Genomic DNA, 25073 nt, shown 5'->3' on the forward strand with positions numbered 1-25073 from the left:
CTGGCATCAAAGAATAGATTTGGAGACACTGCAAATTTTCTTTAGAAAAACGAGTATTTATATCCAATATCAGTGCATCAAGAAGAGGGATGTAAACTGATCGCCTGTAATATTCTTCCAATGAATCAGAAGGTACATTTTCACGGCATGTCTGTCGATGCACAAATCTTTTGTAGGTAAAAGTGCCATCTTTTTCAATTATTATTTTTTCTGCTGCTCTAAAAATTTCCAAAAACATTTCTTCGCAGTTTTCTCTCTTTTTTTGTAAAACATTTAACAGGTCTTTAATGCAATTTTCTGCATCATGTAAATTTAAACTTTTTTTTTGAAACAATTCACTGAAGCCCTTTGTTAGAGAGAATACATACACAGCACAGCCTAAGGACACAATAAAATCACTTTCTCTAATTGCTGTTAATAAAGTTGTTGCTTTTGATGAAGTTGTTCTGTCATTCCATTTAGATATATTCTTTAGCGCATCAATTATTTGTGGAAGTTCAATACTAAACATCAGCAATGCATCATGTCTCTCAACCCATCGTGTTTCGCAGAGTGAAACCAGTTGTGAATTTATCATGTTCTTTATTATAAAATTTCGTTTTGCAGAAGCATTGAAAAAAGCAACTACTTCACTAATAACACCCAAACAATTTCTTATTGCTTGTAAATTCGAACTTTTTGATAAAGTTAAATTTAAAGCATGGTTATAACAAGGACACCAGACTGCATTCACTGCAACTTTTTGAATTTCAACTACTGCTCCTTTTTGTAACGAAGACATAACACTGCAACCATCTGTTCCCACACCAACACAGTTTTCTAGAGAAAGGTGGAACTTGTTTGAAAACATGTTTATAACCGATTGACCAATAATTTTGCCGTCAAGAATAGGTTCAGTGTCAATTGATGCAGTAATATCAGATTGGTAATTGTTGTCATGTAGATCAACAAATCCTGCAAAATCTTCTCGAACTGGTCCATCAGGCAGCAAGTAACGTAATATTATAGTCATTTGCGACTTATATGATGCATTGGTTGTTTCGTCAATCATAATAGCATAATACTTTGATTCTCTAACGCGACTCAAAATTTGTTCACATATTTCCTCCCCACAGCATTTAATTAACGCATTTTGTGTGGTTTTGCTAATATAGGTTGCTGATGCTCTAGCCGTTTTTAAATGATTTTCTAAATTTGAATCTCCACTGCTTACTCTAAATTTTAGCAATTCTCGGAAATTACCTTCATTTTTAATCACATCAGAATATTTATCATCTTTGTCTAATATACTGCCATCATCTCTGTGTCCTCTGAATGGAATATTCTGCCTTCCTAAAAATATAATTGTTTCCACAATAGGTATCAATCTTTGACGATTCTCTAAAACCTGCTGAAGCCGTTAAGCATTTACTCTGTTTACAATATTTATTGCTGGTTCGTTATAGTTTTTTAAAAAAACACCTCCCTGCTTCAACAGCTTCCTTGTGGTATGTTGCTTTGTCATGCATTGTTAAATCTCCATCTTTGCCAAACAGTTTAGCAAACACTTGTAATGGTTGTTTAACAAGCTTCTGAAGTTCATTTGTTTGTGAGATCCTGCAGTCAGGTGGTATGAAAATAATGAGCAATATTTGCAGTACAGTCCTTTTTTATTATCTGAATAAACTAGCCATTCATATTTTTCCAGATGAGAATGATTAAGATATCGCTTTTCTTGTTTATTTTTCTTCTTGTGAAGTGAATGTGGCATTTTGTAGTCAGCTGGTGGCTTCCATGGCAATTCTAACAGACTTTTTTTTGTCAAATCATCCATAAATGTTTCAACAAATTTTCCAATATCATTGATAAACCCAGCATTTAAAATCTTACTAGAAAATGCCTTAGCAATTTCAGCTGTTCCAGTTTCAGTTGAAATCTGTTCATTTTCAGAAAAAAGACTATCATGAGCTATGACTACTGAATTGACATTCATATTCCGGCTGTTGCTGTCCATATTATTACTTGTTTCTGTTATCTCATGTTCAACATGTTCAGTAGAAATACTATTACTTGTTGAAGCTTCTGCTGATGTGGTTGGAAGTGGAAGTTTAGTTGTTCCACCAACTTCAGTAGTGACAGTAGAATTAGTTGTAGATGCTTCAACAGACTTTTTTCTCTTCAACGTCACAAAAAATGAATCCAAAGTACTCTGTGGTTGTAAAAAATATGTTCTCTTCATTTTCTTCCAATGATAATGGTTTGCTGTAATTGTTCCTAATATTTTATAGTATTATAAACAATAATTAATGAATGTTTTAATTTAAAAGTAACTTGTATTTGCTATTTTTGTCGTTTTTAAGTAACACAACACAATACACAATCATGGCGCTTGAAAACGAAAGTTAGACTGTTTAAAAGTGAATAGTGATATAAAATTAAAAAGTGCATATTTTAAAGGATTACTTAACACTACAATAATGGGATCCGTAGTAAATAATATGATTACTACATCACTCTTTTTAATAGAACAGAGTAGATTTAAGTTTACTGACATGATACGGGAGTGCGTGCTACCGCGAGCGTGCACACTTGCACCGTCTTTACCGATGCTGATACGATCGCGACATATATGCCGTAATGTCTTAGTCACATAGATTGTTATTTAAAGGGCAAATTGAAAAATAATTTAAACGTTTTTTTATTTGTGGGCTTGCCCGCCTTGCAGGCAGTTGTGGGTTGCCATGATGGATAAAAATCGCCCCCCCTTACTAGATTACCTGGATCCGCCCCTGAAAAGAAGTGGATAAAAATTTTATTGTAAAAATGAAATGTTATTAATATTTAAAAAGTATAACTCATGATCAATTTATATTGTTATAAATAAATTAATCAACTAATAATTTTTTTAATTTAAGATGTAATTCCTGTGCATATGTCCTAAACTAGAATCTTTCAACACCCCAAAGCTTACAATACAAAGGAATATTTGCTTTCAACATAACATACCCAAACCAAATTTAATCACACAGAGGAGGTTTTTAAAATTTCTTTTGGTAGTAAAAGCAAACAATCTTTTTTTTCTGTTTTAACTTTAAATGCTATGATTAATATATAATTTATTAATATATTAAATTAATTATATAATAATTTGTTAAAATAAAATTCTTTAACTTAACTATTTCAACTGTAATTGACACTAATATATTAAAAAAATAATAGTTTAATTAATATTAAGCCAACATGAAATTCATTATGCTATTGATTTAATTAAATTTTATAAAACTGTTGATTTTTAATAGAATAGGTATGTAATGTTTAATAATTTTTAGTTTAACATTACTATTTATAAAATAACCCTGAAGGTGCTAGATCATGAACATGTATACTTTTATATTTATGTGTAAATTGTTATATTTCTTGCTTGTTGATTATAAAACATCTATCTTGCTATAATTAGTAATTAACTTAAATCGTAGTTAGATCAGTCTTACTTTTTTTATTTCTGGATTTCGGTTTTGTTTATTTGTTGTATAACTGCAAAAGTCTGATTAACATAATTATAAATTTATTTTTCAACTATCTTGAAAAGTGAAATATATATATATATATATATATATATATATATATATATATATATAAAGATAAAACTAAGGTTGTAGAATTTGCTTCTGATGTAATCTATTAGAAGCACTGTACAAATTCAATAAAACAATTGATTTAATAAATTTAAATAGTATAATTTTCGTTGCATTTTATTATTTAATTTACTTTTATTAAAACTGCATGTTGATAGAAAACTCTTTAGTTAAGTTAAAACGTCTTAATGTTGTACATGATGTTATTATTTTTTTTATTAATTCATATTAGTGGTTTGCATTCTGTAGATTATTGAAATGATTTTCCATGTTAAATAAATCTTCGTTGACACATTGTGGGAGTATGTTGCTTTCAATTACAAGTTTTTTCTTAAAACAATAATTATTTATATTTAAAAATCTTTCTGATTCTTGGCAGACCTGAAAATCATTAAAATTTATTGTTTTTACCAGAAAATAAATAAATGTATCGTTTTACTTTTAATACTCCTTTTAATACTCCTTATGTCAATTGTCCAAGCCAATTATGCACATTTTTCTGAAATTATTTGTAATTAAGTTTTAGTTTAGATATTGAGATATATAAAAAAAAACCTTTGAGTTTTGTAAATGTAACACCATCTAAATTTTTCAAACTTAGTAAGTAGGCTTTCATTTCATAAAGTTTATCTATAGTGGTTGTCAGGTTGCTCTTTGTAACGGATTGCTTCCATTCTCTATCTAGTATCAGTTTGCTGTTCATTATATGGAAAAGATCATTGATGTTTTTCACAAGAGCTATTGTTTCATAAACGTCAGAAAAAAACATAAAATCCGTTTAAGAGTTCCAATGATTTAGCCGCAGAGCAACTAAAGACTCGAGATGCATATTTAACTTTCATCTTAGACTTTTCAAAATTTACACGATTTTTGGTTAATTTATTTTTTAGTTTCATTTTGATTTGTTGCTGATAATTAACTAAGTTTACGATATGATTCCATTTGATTGGATTATTATTATAAAATATCATATAAGAATGAAACATATTCCTCATTAATTTCAGCATGTGGCATGCATCAAATATGATATATATTTTCTGGCCGGTTGTTGGGGACAAGAAACTTGTTTGCATGTTTGGAAATGTGAAAGAGCATCCAAGCAATCCACATGCCGAAACGTTAGTGGACAACCCATCCATTACCAGTGAAACAACCCTAAAAAAATAAATATAATGTATAAAAATTTTAACATATCTTTAAGAAAAACGAATGTTGTTTACCCTAACTCCAGCATTATGTAACTTATCAATGGCTTTCTCTATAAAATCTTTCAACTTGTGAGATGATAATTTATTTGTATAAAAATTAGCTATTGAATGCCTCCAAGCTTCTCTCAGACCAACAACATAAAAAACCAACATCTCTGAAGCAACTATGTCCTCATTCCCATCTCCATAGTTAACATATCCAATAAAGTCATCTTCACAAATAAACAATGTGTTTGATAATTTATGCTTAACATTTAACATCAATAAAGTTAAATAAATTGAAAACAAATGTTTATGGTGAAATGGGAAACAAAAAAAATACATAAATAAATAAAATACACAAGGAATAAACTAGCATATGCTACCAAAATATGCTATATTTTAAACTCACAATTTTACAAACGAAATATATTTTAATAAACCTACCAATTTTCCTATTATACATTATTTGAGGCTTTATTGATATCGAATCAAGGATTAAAGAGCATTTGCAATATTTCATTTGCAGTACATATTTCTTTTTATATAGCAATATTAGTTTACAGAATATCATTATTAACAAAATTTTACTTGTTCAATGTTCTCGAGTGTGGCAGTGTTAGTCCACTTTTTCTTAAAAATTGGTATGCATGAAGACCATGAAAATGCAGCTGCATATAAAAGGTCTTGTAACTATCATTATATACTTTGTTAACTCTTTTTAAATGGTATGAGTTTTTTATCTAGAAGCAAAAAAAAAACAAAAAATTAATCAAAATTTCAATTCATTTTGCTATGGTTACATAACATAACATAAAATGTAGCTAATTCATTTTTTAATTTATTACATTCATTCGTAAGTTTTCTTATTGTTGCCTGCAGTATTGTGATTCTGGACTTGTAATACTTTGATTGCCTTTGCTGTTGCTTGATGAGATGTGCATCCATTGAGCAAAACGTCTAAATATGATTTAAGTTTTAAAGTAAATAGCTGCATTTAAAATTTTTCATCATACATATATATATATATATATATATATATATATATATATATATATATATATATATATATATATATATATATATATATATACCCAATAAATTAAAATAAAGAAACTCTTTGTATTCTGTATTTCTTATGACAAAAAGCCATTTTACAAAGGCATCCTAATAATAATAATAAACCCACTATAATATAAAAACAATATAAAAAATATTTGAACATTAACGATAGTTAATAAAATAAAGTCAAAAATTTTAAATAAAAATACAAAAAAGCAAAGCCTCTTTTCTTCTACTAGTCTGGGCCTAGTGTCTCCTGGCACAATGTAACATTTTTAAAACTTTTAAACAAATAAACTTTATAAAATCAAAATGGATCAAATAGTAAATGATTCCAAAAATTTTACATAATTCAATTAAATTATTAAGTTAAAAATCGATTAAAACTGCCGTAGAACGATTTTAGCAGCAAAAAAACGTTTACAAGAATGCTGCCGGTGGCACATTAACAGGGAAGAAGCTAAATATAGATTGGAAAACGGAAAAACCCATTGACAATTTGGTGCTAAAAAAGTTTGCTTTCAAGTTTCTTGACCTTGAGATGAAGGTCAACACTATAAAGCCATTCTTATATATAATTCAATGGTACATACATACACAGACACACACACGTGTAAACATTTTTTCTTTTGAAATAGTTTGTTGTTAGTGGTATTTACAATTTTTTTCCTATATTATTTGTGTTCTGTTTAATGTAAGTTACTAAGGTTTTTATGTATATGGGTCTCACTTTTCAAGAGGTTTTCACCCAATACTTTATATGTCATAATATAGACTCTATATATATACTTATACAGTAGGGTACTGCATGAATTTTACCGAATTGTTGGCATTAATCAATTTAAAGTTAGTCTTTTTTTTGGTTTAAATTTTCTGATGACAACATTTTTTTTGGTTTGAAAATGATGTCGTCTCTTGGAATGAGAAGGAAGAGTTTAGAAGCTGGTCATAAAGGATGTCACGCTTCAAAGGGGGGAAGGGGTTCAAATATTTGTGACACGGGGGAGGGGGGAGGTCAAAAAACTTCAAAAAAGCGTGAAATCCTTTATGAATAGACCCTTAATTGTAACTTCTGCTTTCTAAAAGTTGATTAATGAACAACGTCAATATGACGATTGTTTTTTGTTTTGTTTTTTCACAATGAAAACAAATCACTAATAACATCGTAACGTGTCGAAATGATTCTCTTTGAAAAACCTCTTTTTCCGCAAACATACAAAATGAATGTTAGCAGATGTATGAAGGATGCATTAACAACAAAGAGTGCAATATGTCCTCTTCTTCTTGTTTTCATGTTTCTCACTGAAACCAATTCAAGTCAGTGTGTACAAATTTATTTTCTTTCGAACGTGCATAATAAATAAACTTTGATAAAATGATTATTAACTTACGTTATTATTATTATTATTTGGTACAATATCAACGTTAAATTGAAAATTGAACTTTTTTATTTGAAATAGCTTATGTCGATCCTATGGGAAGTTTGTTCTTAAATTAATTATGGTTTTTACTTTTATAATTTAAATTTTTTTTCAAAATGTACGTTTGATTTAAAATTTCAAAAAATAACATTCTCGATATATCCTAAATTGAATTTTATCGCGTCAATGCCTGACAAGTGAAACGTAAGAATGATCTTCCTGCCAGATATAACAACGTCCTGCTATGAATACCGAAGTAGGAACTTCAGGATTTGGTTCAGATGCTTTCACACCAACAACAGCCACGTCGCCATCAACTTCAAAAAAGTGGCAAAAGAAATTTTGACACCGATAGAATTTCAGTCGGAAGCTTGCCAGTTGGTTAATTAATCACATGCATTTGTTCGTGATCTCTTGCTGCTAAACTTGCCTCAATCCAACCTTGGCAAAGACCCAAAATCTAAAAAACGAAAATTGTTTAATTATTCATGTGTTTAAGCATTTCTCACTCAAAAAATTGTAGTAGCTAATTTTAACAAATTTACTTAAAATCAATATCTACATGTTTAGTTATAAAATTCTTAAAAATGCCTTCCACGTGTGTAATACTGATTTTCTTTTAATCTTCACGATTTTTCGTTTAAATTTAAACTTTTAACGGTCATCAACTTTTTTATAAAAGCCGACAAAACAAGAGTGGCAAAAAGTGCTGGTCTGTGGCTATTTCTTTACAAACCATTTGTAAATTAAAACCGGTGGTTTAGACGTATATAAACACTTCATCAAATGTTTTAACAAATAAATAACCAGATACTGGCTGAATGTCTCCACTTGCATAGAAATGCATAATGGGTTCTGTTACGATAAGTACAACTTATATTTGGCCCTGTTAGAAACAATTTTGATTCTGTGCTCTGAAACTCCTGGTGAGTCAGACTTTTATCCTTTCCTATTTTTTAGTGCAATATTTCACGTTACCTATTTAGGCTGAGGCATTATACTAATGAATTCACGTGCGATGAATGTTGCAAAAATTTTTTGTTCGCATTTTTATTTTATAAGAGTTTTTTTGCAAAAAATGTTATTTAATGAAAAACGTATAAAGTAAATTTCTAAAAACATTAGCTCAATTCTTATTTAATGCCTTCACTTTTTCTTGCACCAACTGTTTGCATGAGAAAATTTCCAGCATATTAGAGTTGAATGATTTGTTTAATTTGAAAGTAAAAACTGAATTGAATTGAATTGAAATAAATAAAGATGGCCTGGCAGCCGCCTACAAAGTTCTGATTTTGAGTGACGAAAAGCAGTTTGAGATGGATTCGATGGTGGAACGTTGTATGCTTGAGGACGGCTTCATGATTGACGATTTCGAACGCTGCTTGGGTTCTGGCCAGTGCAGCGAAAAGTTGGTGGTGTTGAGACTGTTGTATTGTATTGCTGTTTGGCACTGTTGTTTTAAATGATGCTGGCACCGTTGAGTCGCGAGTGTTGTAATGGCTGGTGTGGTGGATATAATTTTGATCTTTCTATAGTTTCCACTGTTTTGTTGAAAACTTAACTATTCTTCAAAAATGTTAAAGACGATTAAAACCAAAATAAATATGAATTGAAGAATTTTGTTGACCACTTCTACGATCACAAAATTATTTTATTTTACAAAAACATTAGCTTCATGAAAACGTCTTACCTGTGCATGGCCAGTTCGTTCGCCGTCGAAACGCCAGACCCAAGATTGAAAACCATCCTCATGGAGTACGCGACTATCTTTTTCAACAAACTTGGATTCAATTTTGAACTCGGTACTTCAAAGTTTTGAAACAATAAATCGTCTTACTTTAAATAACACTAACTTTTTAAAAGTTTATATCTAGACAGTGCAAGCATGACATATTGCATAACTGTTCAAAAAAAAATAATGCAGATGACTTCTGTAAGACCAAACTTACCTTGCCAAAATCTTTCTGCAAGGAAAAACCGGTAATTTCAAGTGATTTTCATAAAAATAAAAAAGTAAAAAATTAATATAAATGTAATGTGCGTTCTTGTGTATGGAGTAGGTATCTATGTATGTATGTGCTGGCGGACGTGTATGTGGTCGGTTGTTAATGTTCTAGTCAGTATTGTTTGTGGTGGTTGGTTGTTAAGTCTTGGCTGTTTCGTCGAAGTTTGGAGCAGTTGTACTTTGTTTAATGTTGGTTTTTGCTGTATTAATTAATGATCGGTTGCTGTTACTGTTTAGTAAACTACCCATTGCGCGCAATGTGCAGTTTACTCACATTGCCACATAATACATTGTATTATTAACAAATTATTCATTATATATACAATACACATACTGCCACACATACAAACGTGATACGTCATATTTGTCTAAAAGTTAGCGATAATAACACATAAAGAGGGGACGGGACATCCACACTGTTGACTTGAGGCATTTTGGCTGACCAACAATAACTTAGAGTTTTGCTCATGCCCCTTTTTTATTCTTTCAACAAAAACCCACACACAATTTAATTTTTTTGCCCAAGAGGAACTTTTTCACATATTGTTACGATTTTTTTAAATTTTTATATAAAAAAACTGATGGCAATGGTTAATTAAAATTTTTTCAGTTAAGCATTTTTCTCCAATTTGGTGCCAAATGGTATAAATAAATACATGTTACTACATTTTTATTGTATTTTTTATTAATTTAATTTCATTTAAAGCGTTTATTTGGTTTTATTTCAACAGGGCCATTTCGTCATCGACAGCGTCCAATAATTCACGAGAAAATATTTCTTGATGGTTTTACAGAACAAATATTAATGGCAATGTGGCAAGTCATTTATTCATATTGCAAATCAATGAAAAATTACAATAAAAATAGTAAAACCGTTTACATAGAGTTATTCTGAACTGATTCATATCCAAGAAATTGTATGAATGAATAAATAATGTGCGTGCGTGTGTGTGCGTGTTCGTTTGTGTGTGTGTGAGTTCATTTGTGTGTGTGTGAGGGTGGAATTATAATAATAAACAATAATCCAATAACCAAAAATAAAGTTTTAAATAGCCGGCTAATCAGTTTCTGATAAAACTGCAATCTGCTATTTTTGGAAACGATTCTCCAAATATAGTATTTTGTATATGAAGTTGTTTGACTTGCGGATTTATAATTGGTTCGATAGAATTTCAATAGTAGAAGTTGAACTATAGTAATTAAACACAACATTCGCAGAGCATGTTTGCGTGATAATATATTTAATTAACCGCTATAGTGACATGGATATGGATATTTACACGGATGATTGTATATATATCCATGCTTATTGATGACACCTATACAAAATAAAACATGCAATTCAATGTATCTCTTGCTTCAAAATGAAGTTTATAAATGAAAGAACAAGATGATTTTGGTAAAAAATCTCCAAGAATCATACGTCAATTAAAATAAGCGTAGAAAATTCAATTAAAAGTGTCCACTTTCACAGGCTTTGATAAAATTATTTTCTTTTTTAATTTAAACTAAAATGAAATTTGCTGGCCACGTTAATGTTAAGTTTTAGGTTTTATTCTAAAACATTATGATATACATCTATTTTTTGGTTAAATAATCTTTGCCTTGTATGTAAATTCACTTTTTGTTGTTTTGGTTGACAATAATAACAATATTAATATCAATTAATTAAACGATCTACGTTACAAGAAATTTAACAGTTTATTTCAAATTCAGCGCGGTCTGTATCACTGTGTGACTGCTGTCAATTTTAAATTTGTGGGGCAGGTTCTGTGATAAATTTTATTAACAAGTTTATTATTTATTGTCGTAGTAACATTGGGTGCCCAAACAACAAAAACAATTAGCTTGTAACTTTTTATTACATAAACAGTAATTTGATGACTAATTTAGCAACTTAACTCAGCCAGTGATATATACGGGATTTTGAAAAATTTTAACCAAATTAATAATTATACAATATATACGAATATAATATATTCTTATATAATTCATACACACAAAATATTTCTAAACACATTAAAATCAAATTCAAACACTTCTTATTGAGAACCAATCCAACAAAAGTCACAAAAAAAATTTCCATTTATTCTTGCTTGCGGTAATTTTGCATTTCCTGTTGTTATTGTTATTAATACATTGAAATTATTATTATTTTTTGATATGTCATTACTATTATTATTAACATTATTATTGTTATTATTAATTTCAGTTATTCAATCCCAGTTTTCTTCTACTTTAGTAGAGTTGAAGCGTCAGACGTCTTCTAAATAATTCTTTATTGACAAAGGTAGACAAAGTGAGGAGCCGTTGCCTCTTCATCCCAGTTTTCTTCTACCTTAATTGAATCATTAGTAAGTGTTATTGTTATTGTTAATTTCAGTTGTTCAATCCCAGTTTTCTTCTACTTTAGTAGAGTTGAAGCGTCGGACGTCTTCTAAATAATTTTTTATCGACAAAGGTAGACTAAAGTGAGGAGTCGTTGCCTCATTGTCCCAGTTTTCTTCTACGTTGGTTGAATCATTAGTAATAGTGTTATTATTATTATTATTATTGTTATTACTAATTATTCCATCCCAGTTTTCTTCTACTTTAGTAGAGTTGAAGCGTCGGACGTCTTCTAAATAATTCTTTATCGACAAAGGTAGACTAAAGTGAGGAGTTGTTGCCTCATCGTCCCAGTTTTCTTCTACATTGGTTGAATCATTAGTAATAGTGTTATTATTATATTATTGTTGTTATTATTAATTATTCCATCCCAGTTTTCTTCTACTTTAGTAGAGTTGAAGCGTCGGACGTCTTCTAAATAATTCTTTATCGACAAAGGTAGACTAAAGTGAGGAGTTGTTGCCTCATCGTCCCAGTTTTCTTCTACGTCATTTAAATTTTTATTATTATTATCATTATTATAATTTTTATTGTTGTTGTTATTATTGTTAGTTGTAGTGGTCGTTGTAGAAATTGTAATTTCATCCCAGTTTTCTTCCATGTTAACGTCATACATAGCGAATAATTCCTGCGACACTGTTGTTTTCCTGTAATGTAAATTTTTACAAGATCAAATTAATAATTTTCTCTTGTGTATTTTTGTTTACAAAATCAACGTTCATTCATAAAAAAAGGTTTTATACGACAAAAACATGTCAAAAACAACGTTTTTGATGCGTATTTCAAACACGTGGTCCCTAATTTTTATGTCAATTAAGATCCCTTTTCATTGTTTTACTGTAAAGAATGCCAATTTGTACGATTCTGTAAGATAAATTACGAAGCGTCTTCTCCACTCAAACAACTTCTTTCGAATGAGGAACAAATCCTAACCTTGTCGTCAATGTTCCTTGCAATTACGATTTCAATGTTATTGAGAATAATTGTTTTAAAATAATGACGCCGTAGATGGCTATTCGGAATAAGTTTTAATTTAAATTTTATATTTTGACAAGCATCTCAACAGTTTACTTTCAATTATATTTTGACTACCCAATGATTTTTATAAATTAATAGAAACTACAAAATACGATAAGCAATGTTTCGATTTCCGCTGAATACGAAGGATCAAGAATATTATCAATAATCACTAAAACATTTAGATGAACCATGAATTTAATGAAATTTCCTCATCTAAATAGATCAGATAGACATGAATTACAAAAAAAACATTGAAACCGAAACGGGTTATGCATTTTTAAATATATTGTGTCAAAATTTAATAAATAAAAATAAAGTAAAAATTTTACACATACCTTATTTAATCCTGAAAAGTCCTCGACAGTTATCAAATGAAATAGAACAGAAACTCCCACATATATATGAAAGTTCCTAAAACGCACCCTTTAAGGAATTTTGGCTTGTAGCTGTTCCTTAACATCAAATACAATGGCTTATACTATTCCAATAAATGAAATGGTGTGAAAAGTGTGAAAAGAAAGAAATTGGCCCTCAATATTTCAAATAAAAACGACAGCAGGTCAAAAAAATATTTGGTTGAGAGGGTGCATTTTGGGAAAGATTTTCCCAAAACGCACCCCCAGGTGCATTTTGGGACATCCAAGTAAAATTGATACAGCAAGCATATTAGGTGCTTTATAATTGCGATCTATCAAAATAAAGTAAAAAATAGGTTATAACAATAACACTGATTTACAAGGTTTTTTTTCTTGAGACATTATAAGTGATTCTAATAGAGTTTTTTATGCTGAAAATGAATATGAAAAAAAAAATTTAGACCAAAACCAGATTCAATTTTAGTTGGAATAAGTTTTGATAAAATGTTTATAAATGGCTCTGTTTCATTCAACAAAAATCACAAACAAATCCTCTAATCCCTTCATAAGACGTGCACTGTTCGTGCCACCATACATTACAACCACTGCACCGAATCCAATCTTCTGTTCCACCCACCTCATCACATCCTGGACAAATTTCATTATCTTTATTTTTCGGCGTGCGTTTGCCACTGTCAACAATTTTCTTCTTTGGCACTGTTTTCTTGGTTGTAGAAAAAGCAGATTGTGGAGGAGCTTTCTTCCCTCGAGCAGCCAAAGAAGCAGCCACAGTTTTCTTCAGCTTCTTTTTTTTAAGAATTAATTTTCTTCTGGCTTGATTTTCTACCTTCATTTGCTGCAGTTGATGCTTTTCCAACAGAGCTTGTTTGAAAGGTGTTGATGTCAGCGCTTCTGCTGCTTCAGCCTTTCTTTTTCCAGATCGAGGCTCGGCTTTTGGTAATGGAGACAATGATTGTATCATGACCTGAATTGAAGAACCTGGAACCACAGTGTCTACGACTGATGAACTTGCAACCACGGTGTCTGCGACTGATGAACTTGCAACCACGGTGTCTACGACTGATGAACTTGCAACCACAGTGTCTATAACTGATGAACCTGCAACCACGGTGTCTATGACTGCAATAATGACATTTAGGTTACATAATTGAAAAATTACCTAAATTTAACAATCTTTAATAGGTTAAAAAGGAAATGATGGACTAAATTGAAATAGTTACTTAAGTTGTTTTCAGTCATCAATGATGGTGCAAATTCTGCATCTGTGAAGATGTCGTTATTGTATGGCCAGATTCCTCCACTTCTAAAACCGGAAACGCCTTTGTCAATAGTTGCACATTTCATGTATGCAGTCCCAAAAATTCCTGCAATTTCGAAGAAAGAGATTCTTTTCCTGGGTTTGAGATCATCCACTTGTCACATTCACTTCGATAATATCCTTTCAATGGACCAAAAAAAGTTAAATCTAGTGGTTGGATCCTGTGAGTGAAATGTGGAGGGAAGCTGATAAGGTCTATACCATGATCTCTGGCAAATGTAATGGCTTCTAGTGATTTATGGCTAGCATGTCCATCTACTAGAAGTATGACTTTTCTTTCCAGGGTTGGCTTAACAACATCTGTGAAGTGCTTTAACCACTTCACAAAAACCTCACAGTCTGTCCAACCACTTTTGGTTGCAAAGCCTAATGTTCCTGGTGGTGCTCCTTTTAACAACTGAGGATTCATCCTTACTCGTGGGTAAATCATTGCCGGTGGTAAATAGGATCCATGTGCATTTACTGCGCATATTACTGTTACATTTTTCCCCTTCTCTCCACTCGTAATCTTGCCAACTTGTTTAGTGCCCTTCTTGGCTATAATACGCCCAGGCTTGTGGGCAGTCGTCACACCACTTTCGTCCATATTCCAAATCCTTGAACCATCCATGGTTAAATCTTTTTCAAGTGCATTTTTTAGGATATTAAAAAATTTTGAAACTTGAGGACGATTGAATGCAACTGCACGAGACATGCTAGTGGCCTCCGGTTCACGAACTGACAACTCTGGGTGACGTTCAATAAATCCCAGCAACCATTTATTCCCTGCCATTTGTTTAGTAGAATTAAATGGATGAGGCAACTTCTTCATTTCCACCAACTGGAAGGCAAGTTTCCGAATGTCCATTGGTGTGAGGCCATAAAATCGTTGTTGCATTTCAATTGCATGATGGACAATTTCTGTCTCCATTTCATCCGATAAAATCGGTCGGAATCTACCAAGCTTTATACATCCTGGTTGTCGGATAGTGCCTTTCATATGTCTTTGAAGTGTTCGACGTGGTATAGTATACTTTTTTGAAACACTGTGATATGATTGACCTTCACGTAAATCCTCCAAAGCTTTCTTCAAATTTTCTGAGCTATAATTTCCTCTTGTGCTTTTTTTTATGTAGTAACGACCCATCTGTAAATGATAGGAAAATGATTGTTTTAGTACATAATAAATATGTTAATAACAAAATTAGTAGGCATTAAGTAAGCAAACTGGTACCCTAGCATTGCATATCCATAGTATTTGTAAAAGGCAAGTATATAATTATGTCATAATTATGGTTTTTTAAGGCAATTTTGTGTTACAAATTATAATGACAACATTGTGATTGTAATATAATAACAATGTGGCCATTATAATTTGTAACATAAAACTACCTTAAAAGTTAAACCCTTAATTATTATGGTTTTAACTTTTAATTATTATGGCATAATAATTGAAAATATAATCATTATATTTTAATAATTTAATTTTATAAAATGTTCTTTAATTTTATTAAAAAATTGCTGATATTTTTCCAAGACGCACCTCATGGTGCGTTTTGGGAATCAATGGATGGTGCATTTTGGGAAAACTCACAGAACTCACGTAGAGAACCATCTCGAAAATACCGTACAAAATATTGATATTATTTTAAATAGCATTTATTCACTACAGGATTAGCAACATTTTAAGATAATATACATTAAGAGATAATAATTCTTAATGACTACAGACCAATTTTAAGAATTGATAACATTATCGAAAAAGGTAAGAAAACTTACTTTTGTTCGTGAAGCAGGCTCGTATTCAAAACAAACGCGCTTTCGATGTTAAAAGTTTACTTCCGATAGTCCAAAAGCGAATGGAAATAAAAATTCAAAATTTATGGTACACGTTATTTGAATTTCACTGGGGGTGCGTTTTGGGAGTGGAGTGCGTTTTAGGAACGCTCCCCTACGCTTGTGATACCATGTGTTGCAGCCATTTGATCTTTTAAAGGAATTAAGAGTCTTTGGTTTCCTACTAATTTTTACAATTTCTAATGTTTTAAAACAAATTGATCAAAAGTTTGCACGCCCAAACTTTTTTAGCGCTGGATCATATATGACAAATGCTATTGTTCTCAGCCATTTACCAAATTTTATGCCAATTAGTCGGTAGATTTTCAACTTTAATTACCACTGCCTCTTCAATTACTTGCTTTGAGTGTGGAGCGTCGTAATGGACTGTTTGAGTGTTGTTGGTACCTCTAAGAAAGAAGTAATAAGACACCAACTTTTTTTTATTAAAAAAAAACGAATGTATAAAAATAAACATGATTAATTAAACAGCGGGACTGAGCTGACAAAGTACATGGCTTGTCAGTCATGAATTGTAAATAAATGAATGGACAAGTTGGAAAGCGGTCGGAGTCATCATGTGGCTTCCTTGGCCTCGTAACTACCAACACCTGTATTATAACTTCAAAGATCTCTATATTTTCAACACCAGTGTTGTAGCTTTCAACGATCGTCAAGTGTTCGTTATTCCGTAGGTTCAAGATTTCTGATAGGTGAACACAACAGCTTCAAACGCAAACTAATCCAAGTAACTACATAAATCACAATTACAACTTCGATTTCTCTTCTTAAAACCTGCCCTGTAAACCCAACTTTGCCGGATGTATAGGCTGATTTTTAGCCTAGATACAATCTTTACGATCTTTTATTTGAAGAGTACACAATCAAAAGATAAAAACAATCAAATAAAGATTATAGCGCAATTTGGTCATTCTCACGGTTATAACTGTATTTTATTGTATTGCACTGCGTTAAAAAGTGAATCGAACGTCTAAAATTTTCGCAAGTTTATAACAAATAATATTATACATTAACGATTTAAATATTTCAAGTTAGAAATGTTTTTACTGAGAGAAGTAGTTTTTAAGATTCAAAACATATATTTGTCAGACCTAGTTAATTGCTTACACGTGTGATGTCATTGGCGAGAAAATATTGGCATCATCTGCCATCTGATGGTTTTATAGAAATAATATACCACATGAGCAATGGACTCCTAATAAAGCATATAATTGGAGGAATACGAATACGGAGATTCTAGTCTTACACTCTACGCAGATAAAACAACAATATTCATTGGTCATTTTTTTGATAATATAGTTTAATTTTATTTAAATAAATATTCAAATATGAAAACGATTTACCAAAATAAATTAATAAATAGTCATTAGAAATACCCAAAAAATGTAATCTCGCATAACATTTTAAATAAACTTGAAAATCTTATAAAACATCTACAAAAATTTACAAATAAATAATTTTTACACAGTTAAAATCCTGGCTCAAAGTCATCTTCATCTGCGTCACTGTCTGCCATATCAAAGTTAAACTCGACCTTAGGGTCTTTGGGCTCGGGAATCCCAGTCCCAATCAAATTGCAGAACAGACCCGGCTGTCTGAATCCATATTCCCGGTTTCTCAATTCTATAAGGGTCGGCATATAATATAGGAAAGGGTAGTATCCTGGCCGCGGATAGTCGCTGTATAAAGTCGTAAAATGGGGAGTCATTGGATCTACATCCCAACGTTCTTCCTCCTCCTCATTATTATTATTATATTTATTGCTAATATTGTTATCACTATTATTGTTATCAATTGTCTCATTCCAGTGTTCTTCGTTGGTATTAGTATTGTTAACGATATCGTCATTATTATTTTCACTATTATCACTACTATTAATATCGTTATCCTTGATATTATCTTTATTAATGCCGTTGTTGCTGCTGTTGTTACAACTGTTGTTAATGTTAACATCATCGAAATCCTCTATACTTTCTACTGACTCCATGTTGTTGACGTCATTCAAACCGAATAATTCTTGCGACATCGTTGCTATCCTGTAATTTAAATTTTTACGAGATCACATATAAATAACTTACTACAAAAATCAACGTACACTACATGAAAAATGGTTTTCTGTGACAAATAAATATGACAAACCACAATTTTGATTGTATTGCCAACACGTAATCCTTAATATTTATTGCAAAAAAATTAACATTGAAACGCGTTATTCATTTTAAAATTTCTCATATCGAAATTAAAAAGTAAATATTTTGCACCTACCCTATTTAATCCTTAAAGGTCTTCGAGAGTTTTCAAATAAAATGGAACAGATATTCCGATATATATATATATATATATATATATATATATATATATATATATATATATATACGTTTATGATACGATGTGATCATAAATCTTTTAAAGGAGTTACGAGTCTTCGGTTGTAAACCGAAGATCACTAATTTTTACAATTCCGAATTTTATAATTAATTATATTATTTAAATTAACGTTGCCACGTCTATTACATGCTTTGTGTATAGACTTCCTATAAACTGTTTGAGTGTCGTTTGTACATCTAAGAAAGATGTAATGAGACCTCAACTTTTTTTTTATAAAAAAAAATTAATGTATTATAAAATGAATGTGACTAATTCAACAGCGTGCCTGAGCTGACAACGTACAAGGCTAATCAGTTATGAAGTGTAGATGATTGGACAAGTTGGAAAGCAGTCAGAGTTACCATGCTGGTACTCACAAAAGTATTTTATTGTATTGTACTGCAATGTATTGTTTTGCGTTATTTCACTGTACTGTATTTTATTGTACTGCGTTACTTTGTACTTCCTTGAATTAAACTGTAGTGTTAGTATTAGTACTTAGATAACGATTGATTGGCGATTGATGTACTAACAAATAAACCTAGTGATGAATAAATACCAGGTCGATAATTTAATGGATGAATGGATTAAACAATAAATTGATGATTAACTTGATCGATCAAGCTATCAGTCAATCAATCAGTTAGATTTTAAAGGGCCATTTTAGCGGTTTTCAACAGTGATCCTCATTGAATTTTATGTGTCTTGAGATTCTTAAGTGATGGAAAAGTAGTTAGAGAAGGAGGTAGAGAGTTCCAGAGGAGTGGGCCAGAAAAAGTAAACGTAGATTTAGTACGAGAGTGTTAAAAAGGAGTTAAGAAGAAATGACGATCGCAAACCAGGACGCTTAAGTTTAATTATATCTGATAAATTCTTAGAAATAATTTAGATTGAGATTTGTAAAGTTAATGGTTTCATTAAAGTATAGATGGTTTCATTAAAGTATATTACATAAAAAGTGAAATACGATTTTGTTAGTGTTTATACTGGAAAGTATACTGGAATTCAACTATAACTAAAGCTCTATGAAAATTACAATTAATTTTTCTTTGGGTTTTTTCCTACTATCCATAGCGCGCAAGTTCAACTTTCATTCCTGTTGTTGTTTAATTGTCTTCTTGAACTAAAAGTGTTTTTTAAATATTTAACTAATATTATTATTATTAATAGTTATTATTGCATAATTAAGTCTTTATTTACAAGTAAAATTGTTTAATAAGTTTGGAAATATAAAACCAAATCTAGTCAGTTCCGTTGTCACTAACTAATTACTAAAGTAAAGTAAACAAGTGGAGTGCTGTATTTAATTTTTTTTAATTTTATTAAATCAATTTATTTTATGGTTTTTAATAATTCACATAAATGTCATTAATATATCAAAAATTCTTTTGCTGCAAATGTGAAATAACTTTCACCTGTGTGGTAGAAGGCAGTTGTAAACTCATGATCATACTCATGGTCATCTTTTTTAATTATAAAATTTAAATAATAATAAAAAATAAACTTTGTACATTATCTTAAAATATTATAACTAATATTTGAAAACATTAAAATGCAAACAAATTCCTATCTAGTCCAGGTTTTTTTATATATTGGAAAAGTGTTGTCGATGTTTGTTTAATAAATTTACTCCTTCTGTTACCTCACTTAGTTTAAAATTTCTAATATGTTTTTTTAATATATATTATATAAATTATGTTTACAGCACAAGATAACATAAACTTTTATATCTATTAAGACTTCTATAATAAATAAATTAATTTTAATTAATTAATTTCAATAATTAAATAAAATGTTTAGCCAAGAAAAAATAACTCTATCGCACATAATTTCTGTTCCTTAGTTAAAATTATTATTTAAGTAATACTAACTGCTCTAAACTAAAAAACAAATGAATTATGTATTAATTGTCATAAATACATACAATTATATTATTAATTATCTCTAATAATAAATACTGATAGCCTGGATGAAGTTTCATCGATTAAATAATTTTAGTAATACTAATTACTCTCAAAAATATAATTATTAAATGTGATACAACTTCCTCACATAAAATTCAATTAATTAACTTAATTCAATCAATCTTCGTTTAGCGTCCAGAGACCCAGTTCCCTCTATTAATTAATTAACTTAATTGACTCAATTAAATTTAATCTCAAATAACTCATTGCCAATAAATAAATTACTGAAGATCACATTGTCAGAGATGCAATTGTCTGCAGAAGTATTAGTAAACATTTACCAGCCGAATCTACCGGTTGACAATTCGAGAAATCGCTGGGTTATGAGTTGGTTGATGGTTGGTAGGAAGTCTTTATCGAACACTGATGCCTACCTTCTGATTCGCTCCAGGTCTGATAAGTCAGGGAAATATTTTAAGGTGCGTTTTTTGATATTGTATGTGTGTATGTGTACCTGTGTGATGATGTTATATTTTGTGGGATGTTGTAGTGCATATGTGTGGTCAAGATACAATCTAATGTTGGATTCACACATACACATACATACAAAAAAACAAACACGCACAAACACACACGTCCACGCGAAACTTTTAGCTCAAGGATAATGTTGAGAAAATATTTGATGGACACATTTTCAGAGGTAAATGTACAATCAGACTGAAAAACCCGCCAAAAGAAATTCTCATCCGTAGGGTTAACATGATTTGTTCTTTGCTAACAAAACCAATAACAGCAACACATATATACGCAACAACATCACATGCAAAAACACGCAACAACATCACGTGCAACAAAATCACATGCAACAACACGCAACAACATCACATGCAACAACATCACATGCGAAATAACCATATCAGGCGAATGATATGTCTAAGTTGAGTGCCTTCTTGCACGTTTTGCGTCAGAACTTAAATGATAACCAGCCTGGTCACCTTCAGTTTTTTCCTCCTGCAACAACACAGCAAGTTTGTAAAATAGTTTACCACATTTCTTCGTCCACCTATCCGTTAGTTTATTTATTCATTCATTTTTTTCATTCATTCTACATCCATCCAATCATTCATTTATTCATTGATGCATTCATTTATGTACCTATTTGTCCATTCATTCTTCATCACCTTAGTACAATTTACTGTAGTATATTGTTTGGATTTCATAATGTTTATTCGGTGATTATTTGAACATTTTTAGTTGCCATCATTATCCTTGCAAACAGCAGATTCTTTGGTTGTCGTTTTATTTTTTGGTTTCATTTCTTGGCCAGCTTTCTCTGTTATAGCATTGATTAATTGTTCCCAAGTATAAATATTTGACAACATTGCTGCAGTATTTCCATACAAGAACATTTGATAGCAATGTTTATACATGGCAACCAACAACCAGATTGAAAGAACGGTGACGAGGCTGGTGATAAGATCTCGCCAGGAATACCTCATTTCCACAAACTTTCCCCACACACTTGAAGACCTCTGCGCCTCATCCATCAACCTCAGGCAGGTCGACAATCGAATTAGCAGCTTGAGGCATCTGAGGACATTGGATTTGTCAGGCAACCAGATTCGGTAAATATGTTCTGGCCAGGCTTTATTGGTGAAATTAATTTTTTTATTTTCAATTAATTTGTAAGGAGCGTTGCATCGCTAACCAACAAAATATTTGTTCTGTGTTGTTTTTATATAATTCATATAACAAACATTCACATTAAAGTACTGGAATCTTTTTTACCACACAAACATCGCATACAAACATTCAGCACTCTTCCAGATGCTTGGGACAATTTGAATCAGCTGGCTGATTTGAACTTCTCCGACAACGGGATCTCCAGCCTGCCGAGTAGTTTGTTCAACAAATGTTGCGGACTTACCAGTTTAAACTTCAACCACAACAACATCGAACACATTCCAGCTGAGGTACTTGGTTTTCGATATTTTTTTCTTTTTTTCCTCATAAAAACTAACAAATTATTACAATTTTCATGTCATAATTTTCAAATTTTGTTATTGAACTTTGAATGGAAATCAACTCATGAAAGGTGCATGCATTGTAAGTCAACAATATAACAATATTTTCAAATGATGAGATTTGTAAATTAAATCTGTTCCTTTTTGCAGTATTTCCATTAATATGCAAGTATCTAGTGGATGTCTCGAAAATTTGTTCTATCAGATTTGGAATCTCTCAAGACTAGTTACATTGAAACTCTCCAGGAACTCCATCAAGGATCTTCCAGTGGGCATCAGCAGGGCTCGCCAGCTTCGTGTTCTTGACCTTTCACACAACCTGATCCTCGTGTTCCCTGCTGACATGACCAGGATGGCTAAACTGGATACCATTGATCTCAGCGTAAATGTCGGGTGTCAGAAGCCTTTTGTAGAAGATTTTATAAAATTAATTGACGAACCAAGTCCTAGAAATGTAAACAAATCTGAATTTGTAGATATGGTTTTCGACGTTGCCAACCTACACCATGCTCCAAAGTTGATTGAACTTGCAGCAAGAGCTGTGAAAAATTCCAGGTAGTTTAGTTATTTTCAGTGAAAAAATCAAAAGTTATGTTGGAATTGTTTTTTCCTATTTATGTCTCATTGGCTCTTTTACCATCATAAATAATTACTGTGCGGTACGCACAGGATGAAATTCGGATGATAATTATCCGAATCTGGTCCGTCAAAAAATCCCTATTCCGGGTATAAATTAACGACTCTGAGTTTCTATATCCTGAAAATTTTTTCAACTTTTGTCATAATTCTACTGAACTATCGCTACTAAATGAAATCAGTCAATGTAATTGTTTTTCTTTGTAAAATTACTTTATATTTATGTTTCAAAATATACTGAAAAAAAATTACGTGATTTTATTCACATTATTAACATTTATTTTCAGTATTAAAGATGGTTGCATATCGCTACGTAATTATCTTCTTTAAAAACATGATCATAAAATATTTTTAAAATAAAAATTGACAATTGCATTGACATTACATTCCGAAGAGTTCCTACTCCGGAAAATACTTTCCAAAGTCGGAGGAATAATATCCGACTCCAACTTCGGTCCCTCAAAAATCTCCGACTTTGACCGACTTGGACATTCTGGTTACACAAATGAATGACAATGAAAAATTTATTGAATACAGGATAAACTACACGGCAGAAGATGTTGGCCACTTGAAGGCGTACTTGGACAATGAAGCTCACGAATGTAAAAGGTGCAAACAATTTTGCTACAAAGACTTCGGTGTCCTCATAAAATTAATATCATTGCATAATTTGGTCGACAATATCATAGGTCCGTGCAGTTTTTGGTGTCTCTTCTATGTCTGCTCTCTCAGATGCTTCCGAGCGTTAAAACGATGGAATCAATGTATTTTTTAACCAGTCATTCTGCAAACATTTTAAATTTATTGCTTATATTTATTGTAACATTGAACTTTGTGACGCAAGCCAGTTCGTGAGGCAAAGGAACATTATGCTCGTAAAATAAAGTTCGAATGATTAGAAAATGCTTCAAAATTTGCTTTCAGGTTTTAATACAACTTTTAGTGAATTCAAAAACAAAATACGTTTGATGAAATATATTTTATGCCTTGAAGTTTGATTTATGTGACTTACAGGAAAAATAAAAGATGTCAAAATGATTAATTTAGTGTTAGTTGACGAGAGTGGATGTTTGTTCGATAACATACAGAGGGAGGAAACGGCAAACAGTGAAAAAATATAATGGGACACATTTGTCGAACTTGAACTATTCCTTGCAATTATTTTCAGTTTAGACCTCTATAATTTTGAACAAAACTTTTAACCTTGTTTCATTTGACAATCATCGCCAACATTTAAGCTTCCCCAATGAACCTAAACTTCGCGCGTTAATACTAAATATTACATGTCCATGAATTGCAACTCAGCTTGTCGCACACACGTCACAAATGTCATTTTTATGTAACGGCTTAGCATCAATCGAACGGAACGGTTCCATGATAACCGCGCACAAACGTACTAGCCCTCAGGAAAAAAGCTGACATCGAAATAAACTAATAGAAAAAAACGTATATCGACGTAAGAGCACACTTACATCGGCACACGTGTGTAAAACACGGAAGTGAAGTCGACGATTGATCATACACCGTAGGGTCGTTGAGTAATGTAATTTGAAGTGTCCCCTGCAATAAAAACGACAGATGCCCAAACGAGTGATTCGCGAGGACATGTTAAACCAGATTACGTGCTCAACAGAAAAGAATGTTGTCATGTGTAAGTTTTGCGTGCGAACAACAAAATCATTTATTTTGTATAAATCTATCATAATGGCAATATTATTTATTAGATGGGTGTTGAACAATCGAAACAAAGACATCTAATCACACTGCTTGCTACTGCCGATGGATGAGATGACAATATAAAATGAAAAAAACAACATCAGAAACATGTCTACCAAAAATTATCATCGTTTTTATTATTTCTACCGTAAAACGCAACTGAAATTCTTCTTCGGAAAATTAAAATTGAAAAAAAAA

The 25073-nt window shown here is 31.2% G+C and overlaps 4 protein-coding genes across 4 annotated transcripts; 2 read left to right on the forward strand and 2 right to left on the reverse strand.

Annotated features, from left to right (window-relative positions):
* Window positions 1-6768: 6768 nt before the first annotated feature.
* Window positions 6769-9103, forward strand: HELRODRAFT_180388 (hypothetical protein; the record flags this gene model as incomplete). The annotated part of the gene is made up of 5 exons (XM_009029695.1): window positions 6769-6877; window positions 7511-7661; window positions 8095-8210; window positions 8545-8692; window positions 8956-9103. The coding sequence occupies 5 exons, from the start codon at window positions 6769-6771 to the stop codon at window positions 9101-9103; spliced, it is 672 nt and encodes a 223-aa protein (XP_009027943.1).
* Window positions 9104-14501: 5398 nt separating this feature from the next.
* Window positions 14502-15479, reverse strand: HELRODRAFT_142747 (hypothetical protein; the record flags this gene model as incomplete). Its single annotated transcript, XM_009029696.1, has 1 exon — window positions 14502-15479. A coding segment is annotated over one exon (978 nt), but the record flags the coding sequence as incomplete, so codon positions are not given.
* Window positions 15480-17696: 2217 nt separating this feature from the next.
* On the reverse strand, window positions 17697-18254 carry HELRODRAFT_180390 (hypothetical protein; the record flags this gene model as incomplete). The annotated part of the gene is made up of 1 exon (XM_009029697.1): window positions 17697-18254. The coding sequence occupies one exon, from the start codon at window positions 18252-18254 to the stop codon at window positions 17697-17699; it is 558 nt and encodes a 185-aa protein (XP_009027945.1).
* Window positions 18255-19936: 1682 nt separating this feature from the next.
* Window positions 19937-24205, forward strand: HELRODRAFT_186045 (hypothetical protein). Its single transcript, XM_009029698.1, has 8 exons — window positions 19937-20206; window positions 20692-20978; window positions 21154-21252; window positions 21420-21527; window positions 21946-22124; window positions 22316-22472; window positions 22729-23078; window positions 23697-24205. Exons 2-8 carry the CDS (start codon window positions 20805-20807, stop codon window positions 23932-23934), a joined length of 1305 nt encoding a protein of 434 aa, XP_009027946.1. The 5' UTR covers window positions 19937-20206; window positions 20692-20804; the 3' UTR covers window positions 23935-24205.
* The last annotated feature ends 868 nt before the right edge of the window (window positions 24206-25073 follow it).

This window comes from Helobdella robusta, assembly GCF_000326865.2.
Source record: "Helobdella robusta unplaced genomic scaffold HELROscaffold_61, whole genome shotgun sequence".
In the NCBI taxonomy this organism is placed as follows: Eukaryota; Metazoa; Annelida; class Clitellata; order Rhynchobdellida; family Glossiphoniidae; genus Helobdella; species Helobdella robusta.